Genomic DNA, 27798 nt, shown 5'->3' with positions numbered 1-27798 from the left:
AAGAACAACAGAAATGTTTGAGGACAGATGAAAAAATAAGACTATGTGTGCCTTAAAAAAAAAATCAGAAAAAGAACCTGTTGGCAATGCCCGTCATCCGTTAATAAAGTGCGACCGTTGTGACTGTGTGTCCGCCAGGCAGCACGTGCGTGCCGAGGTGCCCCGAGGGATACTTCGCCGACGCGGAGGACGACCGTGTGTGCGCCCGCTGCCACTTCAGCTGCCAGTCGTGCGCCGGCCGCCACAGCAGGGAGTGCATCGCCTGCAAGCCCGGGTTCTACAAGCAGGGAAAGAGCTGCGTGGAGCTCTGCTCAGACAGGTCGGGACAAAAAGACACCTCACCCCTCTATCATGTCAAGCAAACATATATATATACATATATATGTATATATATGTATATTTTTTTTTAACATTTCTGTTTAAATATTGGTGGTGGGACTTTGGAATTAATTAATCCAAATTTAATTTAATTTAATTTAAAAATTAATTGTATTTTAATGGCATATGAATATTTGATTTGGTAACAGAGGTTTGTAAGTAATTACATAGATGTTTCAGGTATCTGAACTTTATTGAGGAATTATTTTATTCAACTTACAGAAATATCTGTATTTTCTCCTTCTTACATAAAAAAAAAACGTACCCTCTTACTTTTGCGTTTATAAGTATTTTAAATAATTTATGTTAAGAAATTCACTTCTTATAGTTGTTGCTTGAAGTTGCCCCCAGAGCAAGCAAAGAGCAACAGTGGCCAGGAAAAACTCCCCTGTGGGAAGAAACCTAGAGTAGATCCAGACTCCATAGGGCCGTCATCTGCCTATGACTAGTTGGGGCAAGAAAGTTGTTAGCACAGGTAACTTGTTAGCACTACTACTACTACTACTCTGACTTACGGATTGTCTCACGGATTTCCGGCTTGTCTGATGCCACTCAGTGCGTTGCTATAATTCATAGTGCCGGAAACTCGTGCAAACGTTCTGTGTTGTCTAGAGTATGCAATAAAATGCAATATATTTTTTAATGCCCTAATTTCTTTTAAAAGCCGTCATTTTTTTGTGCCTTAATTATAGAATTAACACGATAATGTCCCCACCCTAATATATATTTAGTTTTTTTAAATCCCCTTTTTTTAAAAAAAAAAAAAAAAGAAAGAAAGAAAGGAAAGGAAACTGCCCACCAAGCCACGACCCAATCAAAAAAGCTCCTCAACCCACTTTTGGGTTGCGACCCACAAGTTGAGAAACGCTGTTCTAAAGCAGTGACGTACGGTGAGGCACCGACTCCTCTGTAGTCACGTACAAATATATATATATATATATATATGTATATATATTGTAATTGTGACCTTAATAAGTGAGACGATATAAAAAGAATATTTAACATAAGGTCAAATTCAATTTGTAATTTAAAAAAAAACAAAATTGTTTTGGGGGGCCCTGGGGGGGTTCATTCATTTTAAAACTCTGAAATGAATAAAACTCTGGCTGCTCCAATGGAGGGAATCACCAAGGTGGTTGTAAGCCTCACCGCACATCACTACCCCCTATTGGTGCAGCGAGGCACTTTCTGCCTCACCTTGTATATTTTCACTGGCCGATTTGAAAGACCAAATTTGTCACAAACATTCCTTAAACGTGTTCGGCAGACTGTGGAACGTCGGCATGTGTAGTACATGAGTCATCAGACATCAACTTCAATCAATCAATCAATCAACCAATCAATCAATCAATCAATCAATCAATCAACTTTTATTTGTACAGCGCTAAATCACATCCAAAGGCGTCTCAAAGAGCTTTGTTCAATCAGGGGAAAACCAACTGAGCCCTCAGACCAAACAATGTGCCACAGTGGCCAGAAAAAACTCCCCTGTAGGAAGAAACCTGGAGCCGATCCAGACTCCAGAGGGCGCTAATCTGCTTTGATCTTCAGGTTAGGGTGAAAAGAAAATACAAAAAATGTACAGAGAGAGAGAGAGAGATAGAGGTAGAGAGAGATAGCAGTAGCCAGAGTGTCAGACAGGCTAGAGTGAGTTGCAGGGTGAACAACAAAGCACTCATATATAAAAGTGTGGCCATTCGTTGAGGAAACCACTAACAACGCGGGTTTCATCCCATGGTGCGTCTCAATTGGCGTCACCATTTATTCAATCAGCTGAGGTAAGAACTCGCCCTTACGTGGCGCTAGCCAGGGGCTAACTCAAACACAGTCAACATTAGCTCATTCTAACAGCCACAAACAAAGCATAGCATATAACACAAACACACCTACTCAACAACAACACGCAACATAACTCCCCAACACAATTCCCCCATAATCCTTTGCACCTCTAGGGGAGCATCCAGCTTCCCCCGCCAGCCACAATATTTATTTATATATACATATATACATATGTATGTTTATAAATAAATGTTGTTGTGTAGTTGTACATCGATCAAATTATTATACATTTAAGTCTGTTTAAATGTATAATAGTGGGACGCTTTAGCTGCTGGCGGTGTCGGCGTTTAGGGGGTTTAGGGCTCATGACGGTACATGATCTATCGTTAAATGAAGTCCAGGGTCCGGGTCTTGGCGGGCAAGATGAGGCAATAGCACCGAGACACACGTATCACTCATGTATATTGCCGATAATAAAGAGAGACAGGTGGAGGCCCCACCTGCTGGCCTCACCTGGCTGCCCTGACGGCCCATCCCTGGTCTGAAACCCCCCACTCTCGCTCCTCTCCTACCCCTCCAGTCACTACGGGGACGCGGCCACCATGCAGTGCCAGAGCTGCGACCCGTCCTGCGAGCGCTGCGTGGGGCCTGGGAACGACGGCTGCCTGAGCTGCCGAGGGGACTTTGTCTTCATGAGGCAGTGGGGTCGGTGCCTGAGAAGCTGCCCTCTGAGCTTCTACAAGGACGGCCCGACCAAGTCCTGTCACAAGTGTCACCCCACCTGCAGGACCTGTGAAGGTACGCTGCTCCCACCGTCAGCACCGTCTGGCATGTTGTTGTCACTTGATGGTGATTTTCAAAGGCGGTAAAAAAAAAAAGATCTTAAAAATCATGATTGTAGAACAATAATTCATGCTACTAAAATTTTAATGTGTGATCAAGTTAGTGGTTTGTTTAAATGTATGATCTCACCACATCTCATCTGCACCACAATTCACTTCCTCTGTGCAAAACTAGTGATGTACCATTACCAGTATCGAGTAACGGTACTCATACTACTATCAGGTATCGGTACCGATACCGGGGTTGAGATCTCTACTTGCACTGGTAAAATATGTGCCGATACCAAGTCGCATACGTATCTATATAACAATTTTAGTCAAATCTGTGTTTGTACTGCAGTGCAAACTTGTTCTAGAAAAACATGCTGAGGAATGTTGTTCAAATAACAGAACATATACATAACAGCCGAAATGCAAGTAAACATGCTCTTCTCGCTCGGTAAAAAAAGTGGTATCTGTGCATCCCCATGCAAAACATCACAAATTGTATTGGGAATGAAATCCCATCATGGTTACTGGTTGTGTCCTTCATACAGAAGAAATTAAGTGACAGAAATAGTACACAGTGGAAAGATAAGCCATGAAGTTCAGTGGCTGGAAGCAACTCGCTAAAACTAAACTAAATCATCTCAAAAAAAATTTTCAGATGAAAAGAAACAGATGTTATATATGTTATTCTGATCATTATTCTCCATCCTTCCAGACGAGGGCGCTCTGGACTGCCTCTCTTGCTACGACGGCTTCAGGCTTGGCGGTGGAATCTGCTTCTCTCAGTGTCTCATCGGACAGTATGGCGTCTCGCAGGTGAGCAGCACCTCGTGCACAGGACCCAGCCAATGGTGGATGGCGTTACGTAACAGAAGCTCCTGTGTCTGTGTGTGTGTGTGTGTGTGTGTGTGTGTGTGTGTGTGTGGCGGCGCCCCCCCCCTCAGGACAAGAGCGACGTACCCAGCTGCGGGCCGTGTGACCCGTCCTGCGTGGAGTGCCGCGGCCCCGGCGCCGAGAACTGCACGGCGTGTCCGGCGCTGCAGATGCTGGCGGACGACAGCCGCTGCCTGACCTGCTGTGGCGAGGAGCGACGCCACAACCTCCAGCTGATCCCCAGAGACTGCTGCAACTGCTCCGTCTCACAAGGTCTCACGCACGCACGCACGCACGCACGCACACACACACACACACACACACACACACACCACGGCAGCCTCAGGGAAACCAGAGAGAAAGTCATGACTCGTGCTGCATCACTAATCGATTGAATAATTGAATGGGATCATGGGTCTTATTTTTGCTCTATCTATTCATTTATTCCCTGCTCATGTATCAGTGATCTGAACGTTCCCGGCCCAGGGACGTTCCAGACTGTGTTTGCCTGCCAGCAGTGACAGACAAGACTGCGTTTCATCAACACCAAAATCACATTCTCTACTTTTGCCAAAAAAAAAACAAAAAAAAAACACAAAGTTGTGGCAGAATAATCTGGACTTCAGAGGTCAGAGGTCTTGATCAGCATCTGGCTCTTTTTCAACAGCTTTTCTGCTCTCAATACTGTCGTTTTCTTTTCTTTTCTTTTTGTTTTTTTTGTTTTTTTTTCAAAAACTGCTACTCAGCTAAACTGTAATCAGTCATAGTTTTGACCAGTGAGACATTATTAGATGATGACACTTTAAAGAGCAATTTTATTTTCTCCATTTTTATTTTTCTCTGGACTGAAAACTTTGAAACACACAAAGGTACCAAGCGTGCTTTTCCAATGTAAGGAGTAGAAAGTACATGTAGATATGGATACATAGATATTTGTGTACTGAGATGCTAAAGTAGCAACAGAAATCTAATAATTGGAGTTTTCTGATTCCCTCCCCCTCTCTCCCAGGGGAGTGCGTCCCTGGCGTCAACTTCCTGATAGGGTCGCTGGAGGAGCTGCAGGCGCGCGGCAGCCCGGCCAAGGGCTTCATCGCCGTCTGCGTGCTGGTCATCATCTCCATCGGCGGCGCCGTCTTCCTCTTCCTCAGCGCACGCGCTAAGGTACGCGCCCTCACGCCCAGCTTCGCGCATCAAAGTTACCACAAGGTCGCCTCCATACCCCCCGGGGAGCTTGGGGAGCTCGGCAGCCGGACCATCGACAACGAGGACGACGACGAGGACGAGGACGAGGACGAGGAAGACGCCGATATCGTGTTCATGGCCAACGACGGGACGGTGTACCACAAGTTCAAATACGGCCTGCTGGACCAGGACGAGGTGGAGCTGGAGTACGACGACGAGAGCTACTCCTACCGATGATGGATGAAGAGCAGACTCTGAGTTGCCTGTTTACAATGTTTGCCTTAATTCTTTCTCTCAAAAATGCAGAGAGATTTTTTTTTTTTTTTTTTTTTGCGGATGAATGAACTCAATTTGAGAACAAATCAAAAAAAAAAGTGTATTGGTCTCATTGTCAAATTGGCCTTTTAATTACAAAGAATAGTCTCATCACTGTGTCCCTGAAGGCGGTGCCGTGGCTTGGGAAGTCACCCCAGTTGCATCAGATGATGATGTTCTTTCCAGATTAAAAAGGAGACCTGAAACGAGATCTTGTAAAGTTTGGCCCATGCCAGCAGGCAATTTAACAGGAGTGAACCTGCTTTTATGCTCTTTTTAAAAATTTAAAAAAATTGAAAATTGATAACTTGCTCTATATATAACTGATGCGGTTGCAGTGATTTGTGGTTCCTGCTGTTTGAACACAAGGTAATAAAACACATGGCTGATTGTAATATCGCAAAGGGCAATGATTCACCTCTCAGGACAGCGCAAGAAGTGGTACCAAACATGCAGAAGACATTTTTTTTCTTTTGGTCAAAACTGTTTCCAGAAACTTTGTGTGTGTGTGTGTGTGTGTGTGTGTGTGTGTGTGGTAGTTTGACTTGTGGGTTGTTATTCTGGTTTGTCTGCACGCTGAGTACTTTGGATTTTTCTCACAAAGCTCTGGCCAGTGTAAATATTTTCTGATGGGGTTTGGACTTTGATTTGTGTCGAGGTTACGCAATGAAGAACAAAAGATGTGCAAAGTGTTTGAACAAAAATGGAAAAGCCGTGTACCAGTTTACTTAAAAAGAAAGAAAAGAAAAACATTATTTTTTCCAACAGCCCTCTGCTTCCATGCTGCTTGAACACCGCTTAAATTTGGTTTTATTTTTATTAGTTTGTCTTGTTTTATTCCAAGCCACCCTGGCACCTTGACCTTGAGACAGACTGGGTCACATGTTTGGTCTCCAGAGCGACTAAAACGTTTTGTCAGGAGGCCTGAACAAAGCCTGTGAGAATAACTGTAAGATTAGTGTGTGAATTACAGGGGTCGGACCCCCCTGATTAACCCATGAGACCCCCTAAATTTTAAGGAGGGTGGGGGGGGGGTCATTTTTATTTTTTTTCACAAAGCCATATACAGTAAGTCACAAACGTGAGTACACCCATCACATTTCTGCAAATATTTGATTATATTTTTTCACAGGACAACACTAAATAAATGAACCGTTACACCACATGGCAAACAAAAAAAGAGTTGTTGCTCTACATAATGATGGCCTAGGCTATTAGAACATGACCATCACCCCGAAGCTGAGCTGCAGCGTGGTGGCCAAGACCAGAGAGCAATTTAACTGGACAGGTTCCACTCAGAACAGGCCTGGCCGAGGTCGACCAAAAAAGTGCACATGCTCAGCGTCATATCCAGATGTTGTCTTTGAGAAATGGATGTATGAGTGCTGCCAGCATTGCTACAGATGTTGAAGGGGTGAAAGGTCAGCGTGTCAGTGCTCAGACCATACGCTGCCCTCTGCATCACATTGGTCGCACGGCCTCCTCTAGAGATGATGCACAAAAACGCCCACAAACAAGTAGACTAAGGACATGAGTTACTGGAACCATGTCCTGTGGTCTGATGAGACCGAGATTAATTGATTTGGTTCAGATGGTGTCTAGTGTGTGTGTGGCAGCAACCAGGTGAGGAGTACCAAGAGAAGTGTGTGTTGCCTACAGTTAAGCATGGTGGTGGGAGTGCCATGGTCTGGAGATGCATGAGTGCTGACAACACTGGAGAGCTACAATTCATTGAGGGAACCATGAATGCTAACATACTGAAGCTGAGGATGATCCCCTCCTTTCAGAACCTAGGCCACAGGACAGGATTCCAACACAATAATGAGCCCAAAAACACCTCCAATATGACCAGTGCCTTGCTAAAGAAGCTGTAAGTCTCCATACCTAAACCCTATTGAACATCTGTGGGGCATCTTCAAATGGAAGGTGGAGAACAAGGTGTCCAACATCCACCACTCTGTGATGTTGCCATGGAGAAGTGGAAGAGGATTGTAGTGGTGTAGGGGAGGAAATATCTAGACAAATAGTAATATCTCCCCAATACGTATTCCGTCGTTAAGGTGAGGAATTCAAAGTAAAGTACACAATAATTAATTTAATCTGACTCCATTTGATCATAATAACTTTACTTTTCTATATGTATTGAGAGAAAGACTTGATTATCAATTAAGAATATAGACTCTGTAATAATTAAGTTCTAGTGAGCTGACATTAGTCTTCAGTTCAGCGATGGCTTATATACATTAACAAAACTATTCAGTTTGTTCATTAAACATGGAAGAATAGCCTTGATGTCTGGGTTGGAGTATTCAGAGGTTATCGAACATGATACCCAATCTTATCTGTCCAACTCAGAGGTTAAGGGTTTGAATAACGTCCAGTGAAACTTACCATATAACTAAGATCATTGGGATTCTGATTAATCCCTATCTTAGTTCAGTGATGGCAGATATAGACAAATCATTCAGTGACCTTCTTAACATAGAAGAGCAGCCCAGACATCTAGGTTGAGACGTTCAGAGGTTTATATCTTCCAACTCAATAGTTAGAAAAACATGACACTCAATCTTTTCTATTCAACTCAGAGGTAAAGAGTACAAGCATTACTCGAATGAATTTACCATATAACTGAAGACTAAATCAACATCTGATGTCAGATTATTCTCCACATAGAACAAAAGTCTCAACAAGTTAATATTGAAGGGAAATGGATGACATGCCAGTTTATTGCAAAGTCCAGAATAAAAATGCAGCAAAAATGTTACGGACCGGTTGTGTAAAAATGATGGTAAGCAAATCAAGAAAACAAAGAAGAAGAAGAAGAAGAAGAAGAAGAAGAAAACAATAGGAGAGAGAGACAGAGAGAGAGAGAGAGAGAGAGAGAGAGAGAGAGAGAGAGAGAGAGAGAGAGAGAGAGAGCGAGAAAAAGAGAGTGTCTTGAGGTTCTTGCTCTTAATCCTCCCAGACCAGAGACACCTCTAAAATGCATATTTAAAAGATTCAAGTCAAATATACTCGGGGACCTTTTGGTTATCAGGGGTAATTCTCCACAGTAACAATAGATCACCAAGACCTTCGTACCTCTTGCACTGAGACTCACAACATTTCAAAGGAAACAAAAGGCAGAGACAGTCCCCAAATGCAAATCAAACAAACTCAAGGAGACACCCTTTGGCCCTCAGGAGTTCCTTTCGCGACATGTAAATCACTTTAGTTGGTTACAATAGGTGAAATTTACACAGTTGTAACCCCCGTCTGGGAAGAACTTCCATTGTTGGATGTGGATGTGGATTTGACTGTCTTACGGTGGCCACCTGTGAAGGTTGGTCATTTTCACGGCAGTGCTGGAAAATAATGGTGGCCAAACAAAATATTGACATTTTAGGCCTAGTTCGGACATTTTTACTTTGTACACTTTTGTTGCCAGTGGTCTGATGGGCTAGTACATTTGCACTGTTATTCAAGCTGTGCACTACTTCACATTGTGCCGAAGTGTAATTTCTTTTGTGTCGTCCTGTGAAAAGATATAATTAAATATTTGCAGAAGTTAGTTTGCAGAATTGTATTATTGTCACTAATTGTGACTATTATTAAATTTGTAAAACATTATTCACAAAAGGGAAAAGGGAGCGGGTTTACACCTGGCAGAAGAATGAAAAAAAGATGAAGCTGTGAAGTTGCATCCATGAAATATTGTAAGGTTATTATAGGCCTCCTGCATGTTAAGGAAATGTAGATAGGTATTTAGTAACAATCAGGAATACTGACATCTAAGAATATTGACGGCTATTTCGCACACTTGGTAAAATATTGATTTAAAAAAAAAAAAAAAATACAACTAAAATGTAAACTCTTCCGACTGTGCTTCAGCATCTGGACTCAGCAAAACCACTGGGTTGAGCTCTTGCTGTAAGTAGGATCTTAATTATTCATTTAATGAGGATCGTGTTGTGACTGGAGAGTGCAAACGTTTGAAGAGCTTCCTCCGGTGACCTTTGACAGAAGTTTTACAGAGGCAGACTGTCAAGGGTCAAGAGTAGCAGAGACGTTTATTTCTGTACAGTAAGTGCTCCATAGATACAGTCGGTAGGTCAATCAACATCAAAGAACACAGCTTCGACTATAGACATCTTCTTAAAATAACCATTTGATTAATATTTACACTCGATCACTAAACTTTCGTAGTTGCCCTTGTGAAAAAAAAGATCATTATTCCATTCTCTTCACTTTCAATATATATATTTTTAAAACAAAACAAGAATAGAAAAAAACAACACACTTGGGGAATGAAAATAAAAGAAACATTTAGTTGCATGATAAATTTCAAGTGGCCATAATCAGAGCCAACAGTCCAACTCCAGTGACGAGAAATCAAGCAACAAAAAGCATAGCTGTATGACTAACAGGGGCTTTTAGAACTTCACATCTTTGCAGTACAAAGTCTGATGCCAGTTTCTTGGTAAATGATGAACACAGTAGAGAACAAATCAGCTTGTCAAAAGTCAGATTTATTGATTCCCTCTTAAATAGCACTTTTAACAAATATTTTAGTGTATTTTTTTTCCAAACTTGACACTTTTTTTTAAATTTTAATTTTATTTTTTTTAAATCAAAACTGGTGAAAAATAAGAACCATTCAGTGGGCATGTTCACTTATCAGAGCAGGAAGCAGGAGTTGTGCGCTCAGTCGTATCTGCTACACCATCAGCGTTGCTATTTAGGTTGAGAGACAGACCAGAAAGACTCAAGACAGCAACACACAACTCCAGTGGGGCACTATAATTTTCCACCTTAAACTTAAAAGCATATTAACAGTTAATTATACACACAGCACAAATCGTACAGATAAATCCATAGGCGTCCAAAGAGCAGGTCATTCATTGTTTCTGGCAGTGTGTGTGTGTGTGTGTGTGTGTGTGTGTGTGTGTATGGGGGGGGGGGGACGGGACGGGGGTCTCTTGTGTGGCCCACAACAACAAAAGGGTGAAAAAGGTACAAACAAAAAAAACCCACAGGTTACGTCATCCACTCTTGGTGCTTCACAGCTCTTGGTGCTGCTTGACTGAAATCTTGCATAAAGGCCCCTGGCTGAGCAACCAGGCTGACGGTTACAGCAGAAGACGCCCTGATCCCTTATCATCATTGTAGTTTGGCCCTGTGAAATTTTTTCATTGACTTTCTTTTCTATACCAACACCACCTGGCTGCAAAATTAAAAAAAATTAAAAAAAAAAAAAAAGACCAGTTTTGAATCGTTTTGATGAACAGCTTTCTTTTTTTTTTTATCTACTGGTGACAAATTCCAAAGCAGTTTTGTGCAAAGACAAACTTCCATCAAATAAGTGAGTTAAGTTTCACAAGTAATTTCATACAGAAACATTGATGAGCTCTATGTTTTGTTTTGTTTTTTAACACAGACATGTAAAAGAAAAATGCAATAAAAAAAAGAGGAGGTTGTTGATGAGTGTTGATGAGCCTGTACATCGCAGCCGTAACGCAAAAACCTTCATCTGTTGCTGTGGCGCCTTGTCAGAGGCAGCTGCTGTCAGTGGCCGTTCAGGATTGTCGGAGAGGTGGACTTGTTGCTGCCGGCTATAGAGGAGGACGAGCTGGGCGCGCTGGTGAAAAAGTTGTCCCCTTTCAGTTTGAGATGCTCCGGGAGCTCCAGCTTGACCTTGGCCTCCTCGATGTCGGCCGTGATGGCAGCGATGAGAGCTTCTGTATATTGGCAGCAGAGATGAAGAAGTCAGGACCAGCAGACAGGCGGATATCAGAAGGATACAAATAACTCCAAAGTGTGTGAGTGTGTGTGTGTGTGTGTGTGTGATGTACATCTTACCGAGCGAGTCATAGCTTTTCTCTGGACGGATGTAACCCACCATGACCACGCTGAGAACTTCCCCATAAAAGTCCTCTTTGAATGTGTGTATCACATGGGTCTCCTAAAGTCAAACAATTGTACAGTGTTCATGAAGGCAGCTCAAAGTGGAAATTCCATTCCGTCAAAAAGTTCATGGTCATGTTACTCAGCAAGGAACCTGTTCATCTGAAACACGTTCTGTTGCTCACAGGGATTTTCCATTTAAATGTTTAACAAATACCTTCAGGGACACTTGTTGCACTTGACACAAGTACATTTTTTCCAGTCTTATCACTTTTCTTTTTTTTTTTTTTTTAACCAAACTGCACCCATATACCGTGTAAAGGTGGATATATTTTTAGTTTCCTTAAACACATGAGACATTCAATCCTTGAACTAATTTCATTTTATTTATTTCATCAACACCTTCTCATCGACAGTGGCAACAATCTCCATGACCCCAATAAAGTGAAACGGTCCCTAAAGGTAGCTGCTCTTATTTCACACTGACCATTGACTTCTTGGTATTTTTGTAGTAAGGGTTCCAGCCAATGCTCATCACCATCTTGTAGACGTCCCCATTACCCACACAGGCCCAGCCGTAATAGATCCCAGTACTGATATCTGCAGGAAGATGGTCCACCACGGAGTCTGGGAAGTTGGCTGGAGATGGAAAGAGGAGAAACAACAGCAGTCAGGCAGAGAGAATCAAAGTAGTCCAGGTAATCGGCTGGGTCAGTTAATGGGCCAGTTGTCAGTGTTTTGACACAACCATTGCTGGGAAAAATAAAACCAGCCATCTGGCCCAATGTCTGCACGTCTATTCAATAAGATGAACATTCATTTTCTTCAAGTTAGTTTGACATTTCAGATTACTTGTTTATATTTTCATTTAAAGTAATAATTATAGTACAAAGTGTAAGTACTTGATAAAACTGAGCCAACAAGCACATTTGCATTTGAAATATTTATATTTTTTATATATGTTATTATTTTACATTCATCTTTAGTATGCAATCAGTGTATATGGGGGTGCTGGGTTGCATGCCTGCTGTCTTAAGGAGACAGCAGGCATGCAGGCAAAAACACAACAATAAATGAAATATTTATTTTCAAATGGGCTACAAAAAACAGATTTACTGTATTTTTTTTTAATACCAAGGTTAGATATTGAAGTGATGTGTATTTTTGGGCAGAAATTTAAATAAATAAATAAATAAATAGATGGGTATATATCTATCTATCTTGTGGTCTGTATAACTCCTAGTCAACCAGCACTCTGGATATCATCAATGGGGGAGAACTCATCCTGGTCGAACACAAGCCTGATTCCGTTAATGATCTACAGGGAAGGTCTTTTATCTGTTGTTAGGTTAACCTTATCTTTACAGCCATCCACTTGGGCGCTAATTAGATTAATTCCAACCTCCCCCATGCGGTACATGTGTTCATTCCCTTTATCTAAAGTAGAATGTAGTTACATAAGAACGGCTTCCTTCACAACCCTACGTGAATGAACGTGAGTCAGCGAGGCTGACGTTACTGTGTGCTTGGCTTAAAGGACGAACTCTGTCAGCGACAATTACCCAACAACATTCACACCGAACATTAGAGTCGTGACGAAACACCTCTGTCTTTATTTCTGCATTTTTAACGTCGACGTCATTTAGAAACCGAGTGCCGTTTCTACACGCAGGCTTCGTCAAAGTGAACGGTCGGCTTGAATTCGAAACTTGGAAAGAAGCCTTTGATGTTCCGAATTCGGAAAAGCGATCTGGACTCAAGTGTACCGGAAGAATATAATATGTTTAAAAGCAAACAACATCAATAAAAATGACACAACAAAAACGCAGACAACTGAGGAAATGACGACTTGCTGACTGACCTGTGGGGATCCCCAGCTCCTTGCTTCCTCTGCCGAAGCCTCGGATGACCTCTCCCCGGCAAAAGTACGGCAGGCTCTTCATGCTGAGCTCCCCGGTAACAGCAGCTCGGTCGGTGGGCGGAAGGCACGGAATGACCTCGAACGATACTCGGAAGTCCGACTACCTGACCACCAAGTGTACTTCACCTAAACCTTAGAGCCACACTAAGCAGCCGTTGAGACACTTGAAGATATAATATTCCAACTTTTCCTACCTACCCCTAGACAATAGACGTCCACCCGGTTCCCGCCTGCCTGTATTAGTTCGTAGAGCGGCTCAGTTTTTTTTCTTTTTTTTTTTTGACGTTGCACAAGGCGCATAGAAGTTATGCTAATGTTAAGCTAGCAACGCTATCTACTGTAGAGCTAGCTTGGTCAGAAGGCCCACTGTTCCTCTTGAAGTCTGAACAGCTGCAGAGCCTGGCACCGGAGTTCTCGACATCCCTCGTCACTAAAGTCCGAGAAGAAAATGCCCCCAAAAGAAGAGCAGTCGGTGAAAAGCCGGTCGTTACATGTGTTATTATACACATCCGACTGCGTAATGCAAGTGCTGACGTCACTGACCGCGTGACTAGAGCTACGCATGTGAAACCTTCAGGTGTCGTAGGAGAAAACATCAGACTGTACATAAGGCTGTCAATTGACCCAGCTAGAGAGAAAGAGCAAAGTAGATCTAGCACGTTTAGACGTTCTTTTTTTTTTTTTTTTTTTTTTTTTTTTTTTTTAAACATCTTCCATAAGGAACATCTATGTATTCAGTGAAGGAAAGTAAAACTCCCAATATCGAGATGTTTTCATTTGTTAATTATTAGCATCCCAATGTGTACCTAGATAATAGTCCAACACGTGAGTGGGTAGGTGCATATGGAGTAAATGTTTTCAGTATAATACAAATATAGTACGTAAGTTGGCAAGCATGCACATAGGAAATGTAAACATCGTAAATTTTGAGGGAATTAAGTCGTTGCAGCATGTAATATTTTTTAGAGTGGAAGATACGGGGAGGAAAAGGAGAGCACTGAATGCAGCAGTGGAGAGAGTAAAAAGTAGTGTTCGATATAGAAAATTTACTTAGAGCAGAGGTGAAGGCAGTGGCGGATCTAGGGGGTGGCTACTTCGGCTGTTTTCTCTAGAGCCCCGGATGTTTTCTCATCTCTGAATTGACTACAACACCCTCTCGAAAAATACGTAAATGGCTACATTTGAAATAAAATTAAAATGAGGTGTATTGAAGTCAAAACGAAGTCAAAATTTTTTATTTTTTTTTAAATGCGTGTTGTGGTTGTTTTTCTTTTTTTAAATTTACCAGGCAACCATCCGGTTTCATTAGATTTCCTCTATGCTCTATTCAGATGTGTGTAATAATGCAGTTTGGATACCACCATACATCAATGTTGGAATAAATCATGTACGAAAATAATATTCGTGCTAATCTATTAATACACTGGTAAATCATTTATTTCAATGCGCTTTTGTGGAAAATATAAAGTAACTGCTGCCTCAGTGCTGCAGATAGCCTTCATGAATTTCAGGCAGAAGCATGGACCATTCCAGGTCAGCTGAGATGGGTATTGAAAAGAATTCATCAGTCTTGAGTTTCAAAGATCTTTAATATATCATGTAATCTCTTTTCTTTTCTATCATGCAATGATAGTCTCTGAGCTTATCTGGACAGGTGTTTGAGGAAAGGCCCTAGAGTGCTTCACCTCCAACTTTAGTGACAGATTTTCTCTGTGATAGCTGGCTCCTTAAGTTATGACACTGCCCCACTACAATGCAGGATTTCACAATGTTCAGTCCCCCCCCTCCACCCCCCTGTTTTCCATCTACATGCTTCTACTTGGTCATCTCATCAACAGCCTTCCAGGTGTCTTCTATCTATCTCTCTAAAACTGAAGTGTTGACCTTTGCTCCTGACAGTGTAACAGCCAGGGTTCAGGAACATCTGGGCCCACTGAAGAATACTGTCTGCCAAAGAGCCGTCAATGTATCTTGACCAACATGTCAAGACTCTAAAGATTTACGTGTTGGGAAGAGTGCTTTATAAAGTTATAAAATGTTTAACACACAAAAATGTCGAATATTAAGGTTGTCATTTTCATTTTATACACAGGTGTAACAAAGAATATAGAAAACTTCATATGGCTCACTGAATTGTTTTTAATATATCATTAACAAAATTGAGAGAAAATTTCATTGACTTATGAAATCCCCATCTGCATCTTAAATAATCTTGGTCATCCATATATCTGGAATGTAGTGACATCCTCATGATCGATACCAGTGTGTATCTCCAACCAGGCCGCATTGTTAATCTGGTGGCTCCAGTGAGCGTGCTGCAAATGCTGAACTCAGGTTTAGAAAAAATATAAAGACATTAATATATTGTGTTGACCTGGAGTCACATGCTTTGATGTAAAATTTTAAATAATATTATTGACCTATGGACTAACACAATTATATTAAGGAACTTGCAGAAAACACTTACCGTATGGGTTTCACTTGCAACTACCCGGTCACCTCAACAAAACCTTGGGTAGCGAACTGCATAGTACATCTCACCCTCACTGGTTTGAGCAACTTCTCTACTGCTATTGCAGTTAAAAAGCAAAGGTTCCAGGAGAAGTCTGAAGAAAAAAATAGAAAGTGAGAAGTGGTTAATTTGAATATAAACAAAAATAAATACATCACAGACAATTGAGAAACAACGTTTTCCTTGTAGTTACAGCACGCAGTTTTACATGACAGAGGGTCTAATCCAGGGGTGTCCAAACTACGGCCCGCGGGCCAACTGCGGCCCGCAGTCCATTTTTAACTGGCCCGCAAGAAATTGTATAAATAGAATAGAATATGGCCCGCACTTCAACTTTTGCCTGAGTGTATTGCACTTCTTAGTTTTAACACCAGGGGGACCTGCTCCCACTGAGTGCAATGCCGTTCCCACTTTAAGTCAAGAGTGTCCCGTGAGAGATTTTATTTTTCCTGGGACAGGTTGTGAAAAAAGAGAACAATTCTGGGGAAAAGACCCGGCCGCACGGGTAAAGGGAAGATGCATATATTTTTTGTCTTTGTGCGCCACGCATTGGGTGTCAGGCTGCCCGCCTGCCCGTGCGGATGATCGGCGATCACGCCCCCCTCCCGACGAACTGACATCTGCACCCTCAGGGCTAAGCCCCTGATCTCCAAGAATCCTAGATCCGCCCCTGGGTGAAGGAAATATGGAGGCATTTGTTTGTGTTTCTACAGAATACATGGTTAACTTGACGGATCTAAATTAATTTTATTTTTTGAAAGCTGTAACTTCCGAATCTTTCGTCCGGTAAATGCGGCTCGGTAGGTGGCGGTAATGCTCCCTTTGACGAGTACCAAACTGCCATGACAGACAAGGGAAGAAGAAGAGAACAAACAATCGACATGTACTTCCGGTGATGGTCACAGGTATTGTGCATATGTTCATTCCAATCTTATCCCTGTTAGTCAAAAAAAATGTTATAGTTTCTGTAAACTTAGTTAAAACGTAAAGACGCTGTAGTTGACCGTGCTAACAAATATTGCATGCTAGCACATAGCAACGACTGTTCTTGCATTTCCACATTGTTTGGCGGTGCAACGATGTAGCAACATCGATTAGCTGCTAATTTCTGACTGAATTAAGTTCAGTAAAGTAGGTTCGGCCAAATACGTTAATTGGTGTCCTTTAAGACATGTATTTTTAATACCGACTTCAATAAAACAACTTAACGTCATCACCTAAAACATTCACTGATGTGACGCATCAGTACAATTTCATTTAAAAAAAAAATTGTCAAACGTGCAAAATTCTAAACAAAATGCAAAACGCCAGCTAGTATAGCCATTCCAACGTTAGTAGCAAACCTCATTGATTTTCAGCTCATTCAAATTATTTCCTGTTTTACTGGTTTGGTCACTTAATTCGGATGTTTCGAAGTTGCGGCAATTTTAATAAAAAACATACTGAAAACATAATCATCATCATTGACTGTGATCGAATCGAGGGTCGATTTATGACAGTTGATTGACTAGTAAAAAAACAATAACAACAAAAAACTTAAAAATACGAAATTAAGGTCAAACAATCGATGTGTGCCTAATTTACAATATTTTATTAATAATTATTAATTTCATTGTCATTCTCCCCCCCCATGCTTATTTCGAAGTCATTCTATGTATTGCGTAGGTTAGGCATCAATATGTAATGAACTATTTGATTTCAATATCCATCCATCCATTTTCCATACCCGCTTCTTCCCGAGCTCAGGGTCACGGGGGTCTGCTGGAACCTATCCCAGCTGTCATAGGGTGAAGGCAGATTTTTCTTTCAATATATTTTATTTTATGTCCATTTTGCAAGATGCATGCCTATAGATATATATATATATATATACATATATATATATATATATATACATTCTGGTCTATAAATACATGTGTCTCATTCGCCATATAGTTTCTTTCAACTGCACGTTAGAAAAGCACCCATTTGGGTTAACTTGGGCTGCATGAGATTTGTGGATGTTCGCTTTAAATGCAGTCTTCATTCATCCATCATTCACTATATTGTGTGACACAAAAACACGTAGGCCTCATCTTGGCTCATGCCTGTATGTTTATGCACTCGTCCAAAGTTCACATTGTTTTTTTTAATATAGTTTCACAGTTAATGCACATATAATGTTGTTTTCTGTTTGTCTTTATCCAGCCTTGACAGTCGTTTAATCCCAGTGCCAAGAAAACAAGAGTGTTAATCAACTCAGCAGAAAAATGCCAAAGGTTGGTGGCTGTGCACCCAGCAGTCGCTGATCGTTTCATTGGCCTGCAAAACATGCAGATAATTGTGAAATAACTGCCCAGTTTCCACCTTGTGACTGTTGCATAATTCTGGTTTTGTCTGCGCTTAACAGAGAAAGACCTGTGATATACCAGAAGACTCAATGTCTGAAGCTGAATCAGAGGTAAATCGATGCTTTCATTCCGTTCTGTTTTTTTGGTTAGCAATTTGGGCTAACAAGAGTTCTCAAACAGTAACTTCACAAAAAGAACTGATTATTTTGGATTCTACTAACCATTTCTTATGCTGTGCATATCAAATTTTGAACATCAGATCCCACCTAAGCCAGAAACATACATTGTATAGTTACAGTAACCATAATGCGCAACCAATTAGTTCAACCTCCATACTCATGACAATTAGTTTTTAGGATCAACAAGAATGGCTGCTGTTGTCTATTGTCAGACAAATTTTTGCTTGCAAATAATCGGCCATTACATTTTTAAATTGCAAGCACATGTTGTCAGGAAACTGTTTTTTTTTGGTAACAGACGACCTTTCCCCTCTGTTTAAAAAAAAAAAGGACTCTTTGTCAGAGATGTCTGAGGACGAAGGTGAAGCCGATCACCTTTCCAATGGAGACAGCGATGACTCTGCTAAGTCAGTCGACCTCGACAGCGACCCCATGGATGATTCCAGTCACAGCTGGCTCTCCGACACCACCGACGAGCCGCCGTCATCCCCGGAGAACAAACGGGCGAAGCTGCCGAGTCCTCAGGCCAGCGCCCGCTCACCGAGGCAGACCTGCGCACCGACTGTCAAGAAGGCCAAACTCAAAACCCCTGCGTCGCCGTCCTTTGACTCGGGCAGTAAACTTTTTGCCGGCAGTAAGAACTACTGTTTGTTCTGCTCCAAGCTAAACAGTAAAATGTCACGACACCTTGAGCACATTCACAGCGACAGACCAGAGGTGGCGGCCGCCTTCCAGCACCCCCAAAAGTCCAAGGAGAGAAAGAGAATTTGGAAGAGGCTGATCAACGAGGGGAATTACATTTACTACAAAAACATCTTGAAAACCAAGAAGGGCATCAAGAAAACCCGAGAGCTGTTTAGTTGCCTTTACTGTAAGGGATTATATGTGAAGAAGTCACTGGCAAAGCATATCAGCGTTTGCCCAGATCGAGTCGACGAAGGAAACTCCGGGTCGGAGAAACAGAGGTTCGCCGCGCGCTGCATCCTGGAGGCCAGAGACGACCTCTGCATCAGCAGCGGCTTGAGGAGCGTCCTGGTGGACATGGTCTACGACGAGGTGGCCCAGGCGGTCCTGGACGAGGAGCTGCTGCTGCAGTTTGGCGAGCTGCTGTTTGCCCAACACAGCTCCCTGAAGGGGAGCCACGACTACATCCGGCAGAAGCTGCGGCAGCTGGGCCGACTGTTGCTGGAGGCGCGCAACATCACGCCTCTCAAGAAGGTGGAGGATTTCTTCCTGCCGTCCAACTTCCCGCACGTGGTGTCAGCGGTGAACGTGGTGGCCGGCTACGACCGGGAGAGCAAGAGCTACAGGGCCCCTTCGTTGGCCATCAAGCTGGGCTACGAGCTGCAGAAGATCTGCAACATGATCAAGGACAACGCCGTGGACTCGGGCGACGCCACCCGGGCGCAGTCGGCCCAGAACTTCCTGGCCGTGTACCAGAAGAACTGGAACAAGCTCATCTCGGGCGGCGCGCTGACCACGCTGAGGCAGAACGAGCTGAGCAGCAGGAAGAAGTTGCCCTCCGGCGAGGACATCCGGCGCCTCAGCTCCTACCTGGAGGGCGCCCAGGCGCTGGCCGAGAGGAACCTGCGGGGGAGGTTCTCCATGGAGAACTACAGCGCGCTGGCTCAGATCATGCTGGTCCGGACGATGTTCTTCAACAGAAGGGTGTCGGCCGAGGTGTCGTCGCTGAAAATCAGCGACTTTATGGCGCGCAAGGTGTCGGAGACGGACGCCAACCTGGACATATCCACGTCCAACCTGGAGAGGCACATGTGCAGGTACGTCTGTGGAGGTTCTCAGTCGCCCAGGTCGTCTAAATGTTGAACAGGGGTGTCAAACTCAAATACACAGTGGGCCAAAACTTTTAACTTAAAAAAATCATCCTCTGGATCTGTCAAACCCTTTTTACGTGAACCCAGGTTTTGCTTTAACCTTGAATATGGAACAAGCAAAGCTTACTACTATACAGTAAATAACTTAATATATTGCACACATGCAGAATTGAATTTCAAACAAAAAAGAAACTCGCCAAAATAAATGAAATGTAGATAAAAATCATATGCCTTTTTTAATTTTATTAGCAGTCTTCTGATTTAGATTTAAACAGTAACCTTTTTCCAGGGGCTAATATTACATTTAAGAATAAAATACCAACAATAAACCAATGAAGTCATAATAATAACTTTCAGTGGATATCCTGTCCTGATTGACGTGCCAGAGTACCAGCAGAGCATCCTGGGATTTGTCGTATTATATAATGTATAACACCGGCGGGCCAGCTGTAATAGTGATGTTGTGTTGCCTGATGGGCCAAATATAATTACACTGCTGGTCAAATTTGGCCCTTGGTCTAGAATTTGACACTTGTGAGGTAGAAGGTCAAAGGTCTTCAAGTCCAGGTCTCACAACTTAACCGTAGGAGCGTTTTAATTTAGTCTTGGTATATTATTGTTTTTTTATTGTTTAGACTTGGTGTTCATTATTATTCCTGACACAAGGTGGCAGCAGTTAGGAAAGTTGGGCTGAGGAGAGAGGGAGGGGTGGAGCACAGGAAGGGTGAGAACACATGTATTCAGCAGATCTGTGGAAGGAAGCTTGCTTATTAACGAGGTGCTTTTATTTTGGACTTTTAAAAAATAAAAACCACAAGAGTTAACCGGACCTTTTGTATGTCGTGGCCAGAGTGGAACTGAAGCTTTGTAAGGAATAATGGAAAATTGCCATGACACGAACCCTTCTGCAACACGTGCAGGTACTTCACCAGGATGGAGATCCGAGCGAACAGTGGGAAGTTGGTGCCCGTGTTGCTCAAACCCTCCTTTGTCTCGGGCTACGAGCTCCTGATCAAAGCCCGCGAGGCGTGCAGGGTCCCCAGCGCCAACCCCTTCCTGTTCGGCTGCCCCAGGGCGCTGTCGGCCTACCGGCCGGCCACCTGCATCCAGCTGTACGCCATCAAATGCGGCGCCAAGGACCCCAAGCTGCTGTCGCTGCTCAAGATCCGCAGGCACTTCAGGACGATGCTGCAGCTCATCAACCTGGACAAGGACGAGGCCGAGCAGATCCTGGGCCCCGGCAATCAGCTGCGGAGGCTCAAGCACGACAGCGACCTGCTGTTGGACGACAGCGAAATGTATCTGGACGGTAAGCAGAGCGCGGCCGATACCCCAGAGCTTTCCAAGAGTCGGCTCTGGTCAGAGAAGATTGACCCAAGGTTGAGAGGTGCACCCGTACCAATACCAGTCATGGGTATTGGTACCAATAACGGGCTTGAGACCTCTACTCATACTTGTAAAATCCGTGCCGACACCCTGACACTGATACCATTTGCGAAGTTATATGACAATTTTGTGGAATTTGTGTTTGTACTGCAGTGAAACGTTTTTCGAGAAAAACTTATGTTGTTCAAATAACAGAACTATGTCGTAAAAAAATGTGCAATGGCCTTATTAAGCACTCCGCATCGGTACCGGTGAGTACTGAAACCTGAAACTTAAGTACTGGTCCTCTACTTGTTGTGTTTCTACAGAGAAGCTGCAGGTCCGAATGAGAGGCGTCAAAAAGGACAGAAAAGGTGGGAGTCGTCGTCAGCGTGGTACAAATGTTTCCATGTGTTTTTGTCTGAAAGCCAACTTGAGGCAGACAGGCAAGGTGATATGGCTTGGCTTATATTATATTTTATTTAACGTGACAGTGGTAATGTGGGCCCCTTGAATCTTGTTCAGAGTGATCATTTGAAAATTCTCTCAATATACAGGACAGTAAATAATCTTGCAGGCTGTTAAATTGATCACTAATACCCATCTGTTGCACTCAAAACAATGTAATAAGCAATCAGCATTCACAGACTGTGCCCAACATCACTTTAATCCCACAGTTAAAATGTTTTTGTGTTATTTAGTTTTTTTTTAATGTTGAAGGTGTCCTTTTCCCCTCCCACAGTATCAGAAAACCCCCTCAAACACAGGTGGGGGCAGGCGGAGGTTGCAGCGGTGGAAAGGCACCTGATGCAGTTCATCAAGCGGCAAAAGGTCCCGCAGAAGAAGGACTGCGTGGCGTGTCTGGAGGCGGAGCCGCAGGCGCTGAGGACGCGCTCCTGGCGGGGCGTGAAGGACTACGTCCGGAACAGGATCACCTCCCTCTCCCTCAGGAGCGGAGGGGAGAGAGGTGGAGGTGAAGAGTCGACTTCAGGAGACACGAGGGAGCAACAGACGCCTTCAGCCAGACACAAGCCGCATGACGAGGAGGAGGAGGAGGAGGAGGAGGAGGAGGAGGAGGAGGAGGAGGAGGAGGAGGAGGAGGAAGAAGAAGAAGAGGAGGAGGAGGATGAGGAGGAGGAGGAGGAAGAGGATGAAGAAGAGGAGGAGCAGGAGGAAGATGAACAACAACAGCAGGAGGAGGAGCAGGAGGAGGACGCCAGTGAGGGTGAACAACCGGACAGGGGAGGTTACGAGGTGAAAACGGACTCTGCAAGTAAGCATTTTTCATTTATTTATTTTTTCCCATGAATTTAAAAAACATGGCATGAGACATCAACTACAGACATGCTGCCATCTGTTCCATTGTGTGAACCCCTTGCAGTCTCTGCACTCTGATCCTCGCTCATTGATACTTCCTGCATCCACCTCATCAGTAGTCTTTGAAATATGTGGCTCTGTTCTGTGGCGTCCATCCCAGGGGTGGGCAAACGTTTTGACCGGTGGGCCACAGTGCGTTGTAAATTTTAGAGAGAGGGGCTGGAGCAGGAGCAGATGGATGGACCCACCTCATAGAAGAAAAAAATATATCATGGGATATGGAGAAACGTGCTTTAATGTCAATGGAAAATGAACAAAAGCGTTGCAACTAGGGATGTTTTTTCAAGCTGATACCGATACAGATAACCGATATTTGTATATTCATTTTTACATTTAGATTTACCTGTAGTTTGTGCACGAAAGGAAGAAAAAAAAATGGATTTAACAAATTTTTCCCTGTAGCTTTGTCCCAATCAAATGTCAAGTGAGCACTGCTATTAAAACAACAACAAAGAACAGTTCTGTTATCACAAATGTACATATTTATTTCCTTTGCAAACAAAAAAATGGCATGTGCAAAAGGGTGAACACTAGAATTAAATGTCTAATATGAAATTAAAAAAAAAAGGCCTCTAGGAGTCCCCAACCACTCTGCAAAGGAATTTATAAAGTACGCTAACAAATACTGCAAACTTAACAAGGTGCATTGTATTCTTTATCAAAACAAAAATACAATGGAAATGTACAAGTGACACTTAACTCACTTCAGAAACAAAAATTGAAACGTGCACTTTAATATAAATAAAAAATATATTGCTTGGACATCTACGTCTATGTAAACAGAAACTGAGGCAACATTCGTCTGAGGTATAAACTGTTCTCAATTTTTTTTTTTTTTTTTAAACAAAGAATCACACCAAAAGTAAGTTAGTGTGTGTGCGCGTGTGTGTGCATTTTAAACAAGTCAACTATTCTTCTACAGTTAATTCTGGGTGGATCAATCGATGCCATGTTTCCGGTCACGTTACGTGGGGAAAGTTAGCGTCAGACCGTTTACCGCACAGGTCAGGACGTCCATAGAGAAAGGGAGCGCTTGATTTGCTCACCCTAACCCAGTGGTTCTCAAACTTTTTCGACGGCGTACCACCTGAGAACGTATTGAGACACCCCGTCCGACCATATGTGGCACAGGCAGGAGAAAGGGAGCGCTTGATTTTCTCACCCTTACCCAATTACAGCACAACACTGGCAAAATACGCGATCTTGAACGGAGCAATTTTTAATAATATCGGATTAATCGGTATGACGTCATAATTCCTGATGTCGTGCATCCCTAGTTGCAACTGAATGTGTCTGTGAAGCCCCACGGTATTTAGCTCCTTATTGAAATCACTCTTAAAATGCAGAAAAAATTGATCAATTACAGTTATTTTATGACTTACTTGCTGTTAATATAATTTCTTCAAGTTCGGTGGGCCGAATTAAACGGGCTGTAGTTTGCCCATGCCTGGTCTGTCCTCTTTTGAGCCCTGAAAAAACACCTGTGGATTTAAGGCAATTCAAGGATTTGATCCTCTGTCTTTTGATCTTGGACCTCCTCCAGAATCTCTGAATCATCGACCAGTCCAGTTTCCCAGCATTCTCTCGCCAGCGTACTTCCTCTGATGGTGTCTTCGTCTACAGTGCATAGAGATAACAAAGGACATCTGGTTATTCATTTCCAATGATGCTGTTTCCAAAGTAGTGTATGTGTTCAGACTAGATCAACAGTGTTTCTCTGTTACACTGAAACAAGTGCGTAGTCTGTCCCCAACTCGAGCTAAACCCTGTGATTGCGACATATTTTCAAGTTGTCCCTCTCCCTTTTCAACACGCAGGTACAGAAAATTCCCACAAACACAGGTGGGGGCAGGCGGAGGTCGCAGCGGTGGAAAGGCACCTGATGCGTTTCATCAAGCGGCAAAAGGTCCCGCAGAAGAAGGACTGCGTGGCGTGTCTGGAGGCGGAGCCGCAGGCGCTGAGGACGCGCTCCTGGCGGGGCGTGAAGGACTACGTCCGGAACAGGATCACCGCCCTCTCCCTCAGGAGCGCCGAGCAAGCCACGCCTTCATCCAGACATCTGATGCACGAGGAGGAGGAGGAGGAGGCCGGCGAGAGTCAGCAACAGACCAGGAGACACTGGGCCGCAGCCAGAAGCACCTCTGATGGTCAGAATTTTACAGATTTACAAGTGTTGCATCCCATACAGTCTATGATGGATAGTTTCCAATTTGCTTAAATTTAATTTAATTTTATCTTGTTTTATTTTATTTAATAAAATAAAAGTAAAAAAAAATCTATTTTTGTATTTATTGTTTTATTTCAGCCATTTTTAATTTATGGCCGATGTTTCTTTCTGCCACAGGTGCCAAGAATGGCCATAAACGTAAATGGAAGAAGTCAGAAATCCAAGCCGTCGAGAGACACCTCTTGTATTTCATAAATCAGTACAAAGTCCCTCAGAAATACGACTGCATTGTGTGTCTGGAGGCTGAACCGGAAGCACTGAGGAACCGGTCCTGGAAAGGTGTGAAGGACTATGTCAGGAACAGGATCACTGCCCTGAAAAATGCCAGCAGATGCCGATCGGATGATTCCGAGGAGCCGCAGCAGCAGACTCAGCGCTGGGGAGGTTCCACTGAAAGTGAGGCTGCTCAAAGTTTACATCCTTTTGATCAAATCCAATATCGGTTTCATACCACGCGCAGACTGGCCGTGAAATTGCCTTTGGTGGTATGTTTTACATGTTTACTCGATGAGTCAGTCGTTCTTTCCATTTCCAATTTATGTTCAAAAATCAAAACATTTAAAACTTACAGATTATTTTGTTGATTAGTTATTTTTCTAATTAGTTTTTTTGTATCTAACATGAAAAACCAGAAGAAAAAAAAAAACACGACGGCTGCAACATTCAAGAAATCTCAGCGTTTGTAAATCTGATTTATGAATTATTAAAATGAATTTCACTGCCATGGCTTGTTTCACCCTTTTCATATTTTTGATCTGAGCCTCAAAACAAATGCAAGTGTTTACTGCCGAACGTGCAAACTCAGTGATCTTTTTGCTTTTGTTCTCTGTCTCTGCTGGGACCAGGAGTTGCAACATGGAATCACAAGTCTCCAGCCTCCTTTGGCTTTGGCTCAGGGTTTCATCACGACGCAGCCGGAACGAGCGCGGCCGCACCTTCGAGATCTGCCGGCGCCAGAAAGAAAAGTAAAGATTGACAAGTTTCAACTCAATTAATCAGCTTTTATTTGTACAGCGTTAAATCACATCCAAAGGCGTCTCGAAGCTTCTATGTACAATCAGAGGAAAACCAACTGAGCCCCTCCCCCCCCAAAAAAAAAGCAAGAAAGGTGTGACAGTGGCCAGGAAGAACTGCCCTGTTTGAAGAAAGAAACCTGGAGCAAATCCAGACTCCAGAGGGCGCTCATCAAAGCCTTCATAATGTAGATATTAGTGTCGTCATAATACTGGATTTCAGACTTTGACACGATATTTTGAAAAGTATTGATTTTGGTTACGATTTTCGATACATCGATACTACAGAGAAGTCGTATCGTTTTTAGTTTTCAGCATCGAAAAAATATCGATATATCGATATTTTTGACAACGCTAATAGATATAGATATATAAATAGGTAAATTAAATATAGAAATACAGAAAGATACGCATAAGTATTTGACATATATAAATATAAACATGTATATGTATATAAACAAATGTGTCGTTATACATTGAATTATTATACCTTTATTTAAATAGACTAATAAATGTATAGTAGTGGGCTGCTTTAGCTGCTCATGTCGAATGTATTTGTCTGTGTTTGGGAGGATAAGAGTTTCTAAAACTAAATGGCGTTGGACCGTTCTTGACCACTCACAGATGTTGTATTTACACACCACAGGTTCCGAAAACAAAGGCAAACATAAATGGGGGGAGGCAGAAGTGGATGCTGTGGAAAGACACATGATGCATTTCATCCAAGGACACAGAATTCCTCAGAAAAATGACTGTGTGGAGTGTCTGGAGGCGGAGCCAGAAGCGCTGAGCGCCCGCACCTGGAAGGGTGTGAAGGACTACGTCCGAAACAGGATCACCGCCCTCGAGAGACAGAGTGGGACCTCCGTGTCCAGGTCCGGCCAGAGGAGCCGTCGATGATGAGTGAAGCAGTGTGTTGATGTTTGAATAAGAGTAGTTGAAATCACTAGGATACAAGTGCATAACTGAGTCTGCCACATGGCAGAGACTGTTTTCAGTTGACGATTTAAAGGCCTTCATATCTTTATTATTATTGTTTTTTTATCGAAAAAAAAAGTGTACTGTTTTTATTCACTGATCTTCGCAATTGTAGGGTGACATTTGATCCTTGTTTTAGAATATCCGTTTGTGGTTAACACTCATGTTCGGTCATTGCTGTTACTTTGTACAGGACAGTAACCCACCCATACTGTGTATACTTGCGGATTGTGCGTACTCCGTTATTGCAAAACGGTTTGTCTGTGGATGTTCCCTCTCCAACTACAATAGACTTTCATGTCATCGATTTTTACATGTTGGTGATAAATGTTTAACGTTCCTTGACTTCATCAGTTAACAAAAGCTACCAGGTTATCCTATATTCCACTAGCAAAATAAAAGGCATGGTTATATCATGTTGCGTTGGTGATTCGTGCACCTAGTCAGGCCTAGGCTCTTTTCCATAAGGTGTATGTAAACAGTGAGTTCCCATGCAGTGGCAGAGAGTGTTTTGTGTATGTGATATAGGTAGTTAAAATATTTAAAAGCTGCAATGAGCTTACTTGCCTATTCCAAAGTTACTTATTGTATAGCGGAAGCTAATATACCCAAAGAATTATATTTAATTTCACAGCATCTAAAATAAATATTAGACCACTTGTAATATGTACACTATTTAGTAGAAGCTCGAGTCAAAGAAGCATGTGCAGTGTTAAATGTAAAGGGGTAATTTTAAAAAAAAAAAAAGGAAAAAAAAGTGAATGCTTTCTTGCATTTCTTAGCCAATCATTTCAAAGTTCTAGAGAACAAGAGGATAAATC

At 42.7% G+C, this 27798-nt stretch overlaps 3 protein-coding genes across 7 annotated transcripts in view; 2 read left to right on the top strand and 1 right to left on the bottom strand.

Moving 5' to 3' along the window:
- pcsk5b (proprotein convertase subtilisin/kexin type 5b) overlaps positions 1–5640 on the top strand; it is a 94874-nt gene extending 89234 nt beyond the window's left edge. Inside the window, exons 33-37 of the mRNA XM_076025876.1 lie at positions 139–319; positions 2738–2955; positions 3703–3803; positions 3932–4133; positions 4870–5640. Of these exons, the coding sequence (XP_075881991.1) occupies positions 139–319; positions 2738–2955; positions 3703–3803; positions 3932–4133; positions 4870–5279 (1112 nt within the window). The 3' untranslated portion in view covers positions 5280–5640. The remainder of the gene's footprint in view (positions 1–138; positions 320–2737; positions 2956–3702; positions 3804–3931; positions 4134–4869) is intronic.
- A 3747-nt stretch (positions 5641–9387) lies between these two features.
- Positions 9388–13696, bottom strand: rfk (riboflavin kinase). The gene is made up of 4 exons (XM_076025875.1): positions 13102–13696; positions 11728–11879; positions 11196–11298; positions 9388–11074 (listed from the first exon to the last, which is right to left on the bottom strand). Exons 1-4 carry the CDS (start codon positions 13181–13183, stop codon positions 10902–10904), a joined length of 510 nt encoding a protein of 169 aa, XP_075881990.1. The 5' UTR covers positions 13184–13696; the 3' UTR covers positions 9388–10901.
- A 240-nt stretch (positions 13697–13936) lies between these two features.
- Positions 13937–27393, top strand: LOC142887912 (uncharacterized). Of its 5 annotated transcripts, XM_076025871.1 has the most exons (12): positions 13937–13994; positions 16478–16578; positions 17861–17931; positions 18063–18113; positions 18513–19963; positions 20938–21326; positions 21712–21756; positions 22125–22655; positions 24577–24906; positions 25104–25382; positions 25832–25951; positions 26646–27393. In XM_076025871.1, the coding sequence occupies exons 3-12, from the start codon at positions 17923–17925 to the stop codon at positions 26897–26899; spliced, it is 3459 nt and encodes a 1152-aa protein (XP_075881986.1). In that variant the 5' UTR covers positions 13937–13994; positions 16478–16578; positions 17861–17922; the 3' UTR covers positions 26900–27393. The 5 variants fall into 5 exon arrangements, 4 of the variants coding, with proteins under 4 accessions (XP_075881986.1, XP_075881989.1, XP_075881987.1 ...); XM_076025872.1 differs by lacking the exon at positions 13937–13994 and having other exon boundaries at positions 16365–16578; positions 25104–25471; positions 26646–26844; XM_076025873.1 differs by lacking the exon at positions 13937–13994 and having other exon boundaries at positions 16368–16578; positions 22125–22338; positions 24791–24906.
- Positions 27394–27798: the final 405 nt, after the last annotated feature.

Source organism: Nelusetta ayraudi, unplaced genomic scaffold, assembly GCF_046127955.1.
Source record: "Nelusetta ayraudi isolate G7.1 ecotype Tasmania unplaced genomic scaffold, CSIRO-AGI_Nayr_v1 ptg000018l, whole genome shotgun sequence".
NCBI classification, from domain to species: Eukaryota; Metazoa; Chordata; class Actinopteri; order Tetraodontiformes; family Monacanthidae; genus Nelusetta; species Nelusetta ayraudi.
Note: the sequence above shows the minus strand (reverse complement) of the source record. Positions and strands in the feature narration are given on the sequence as shown.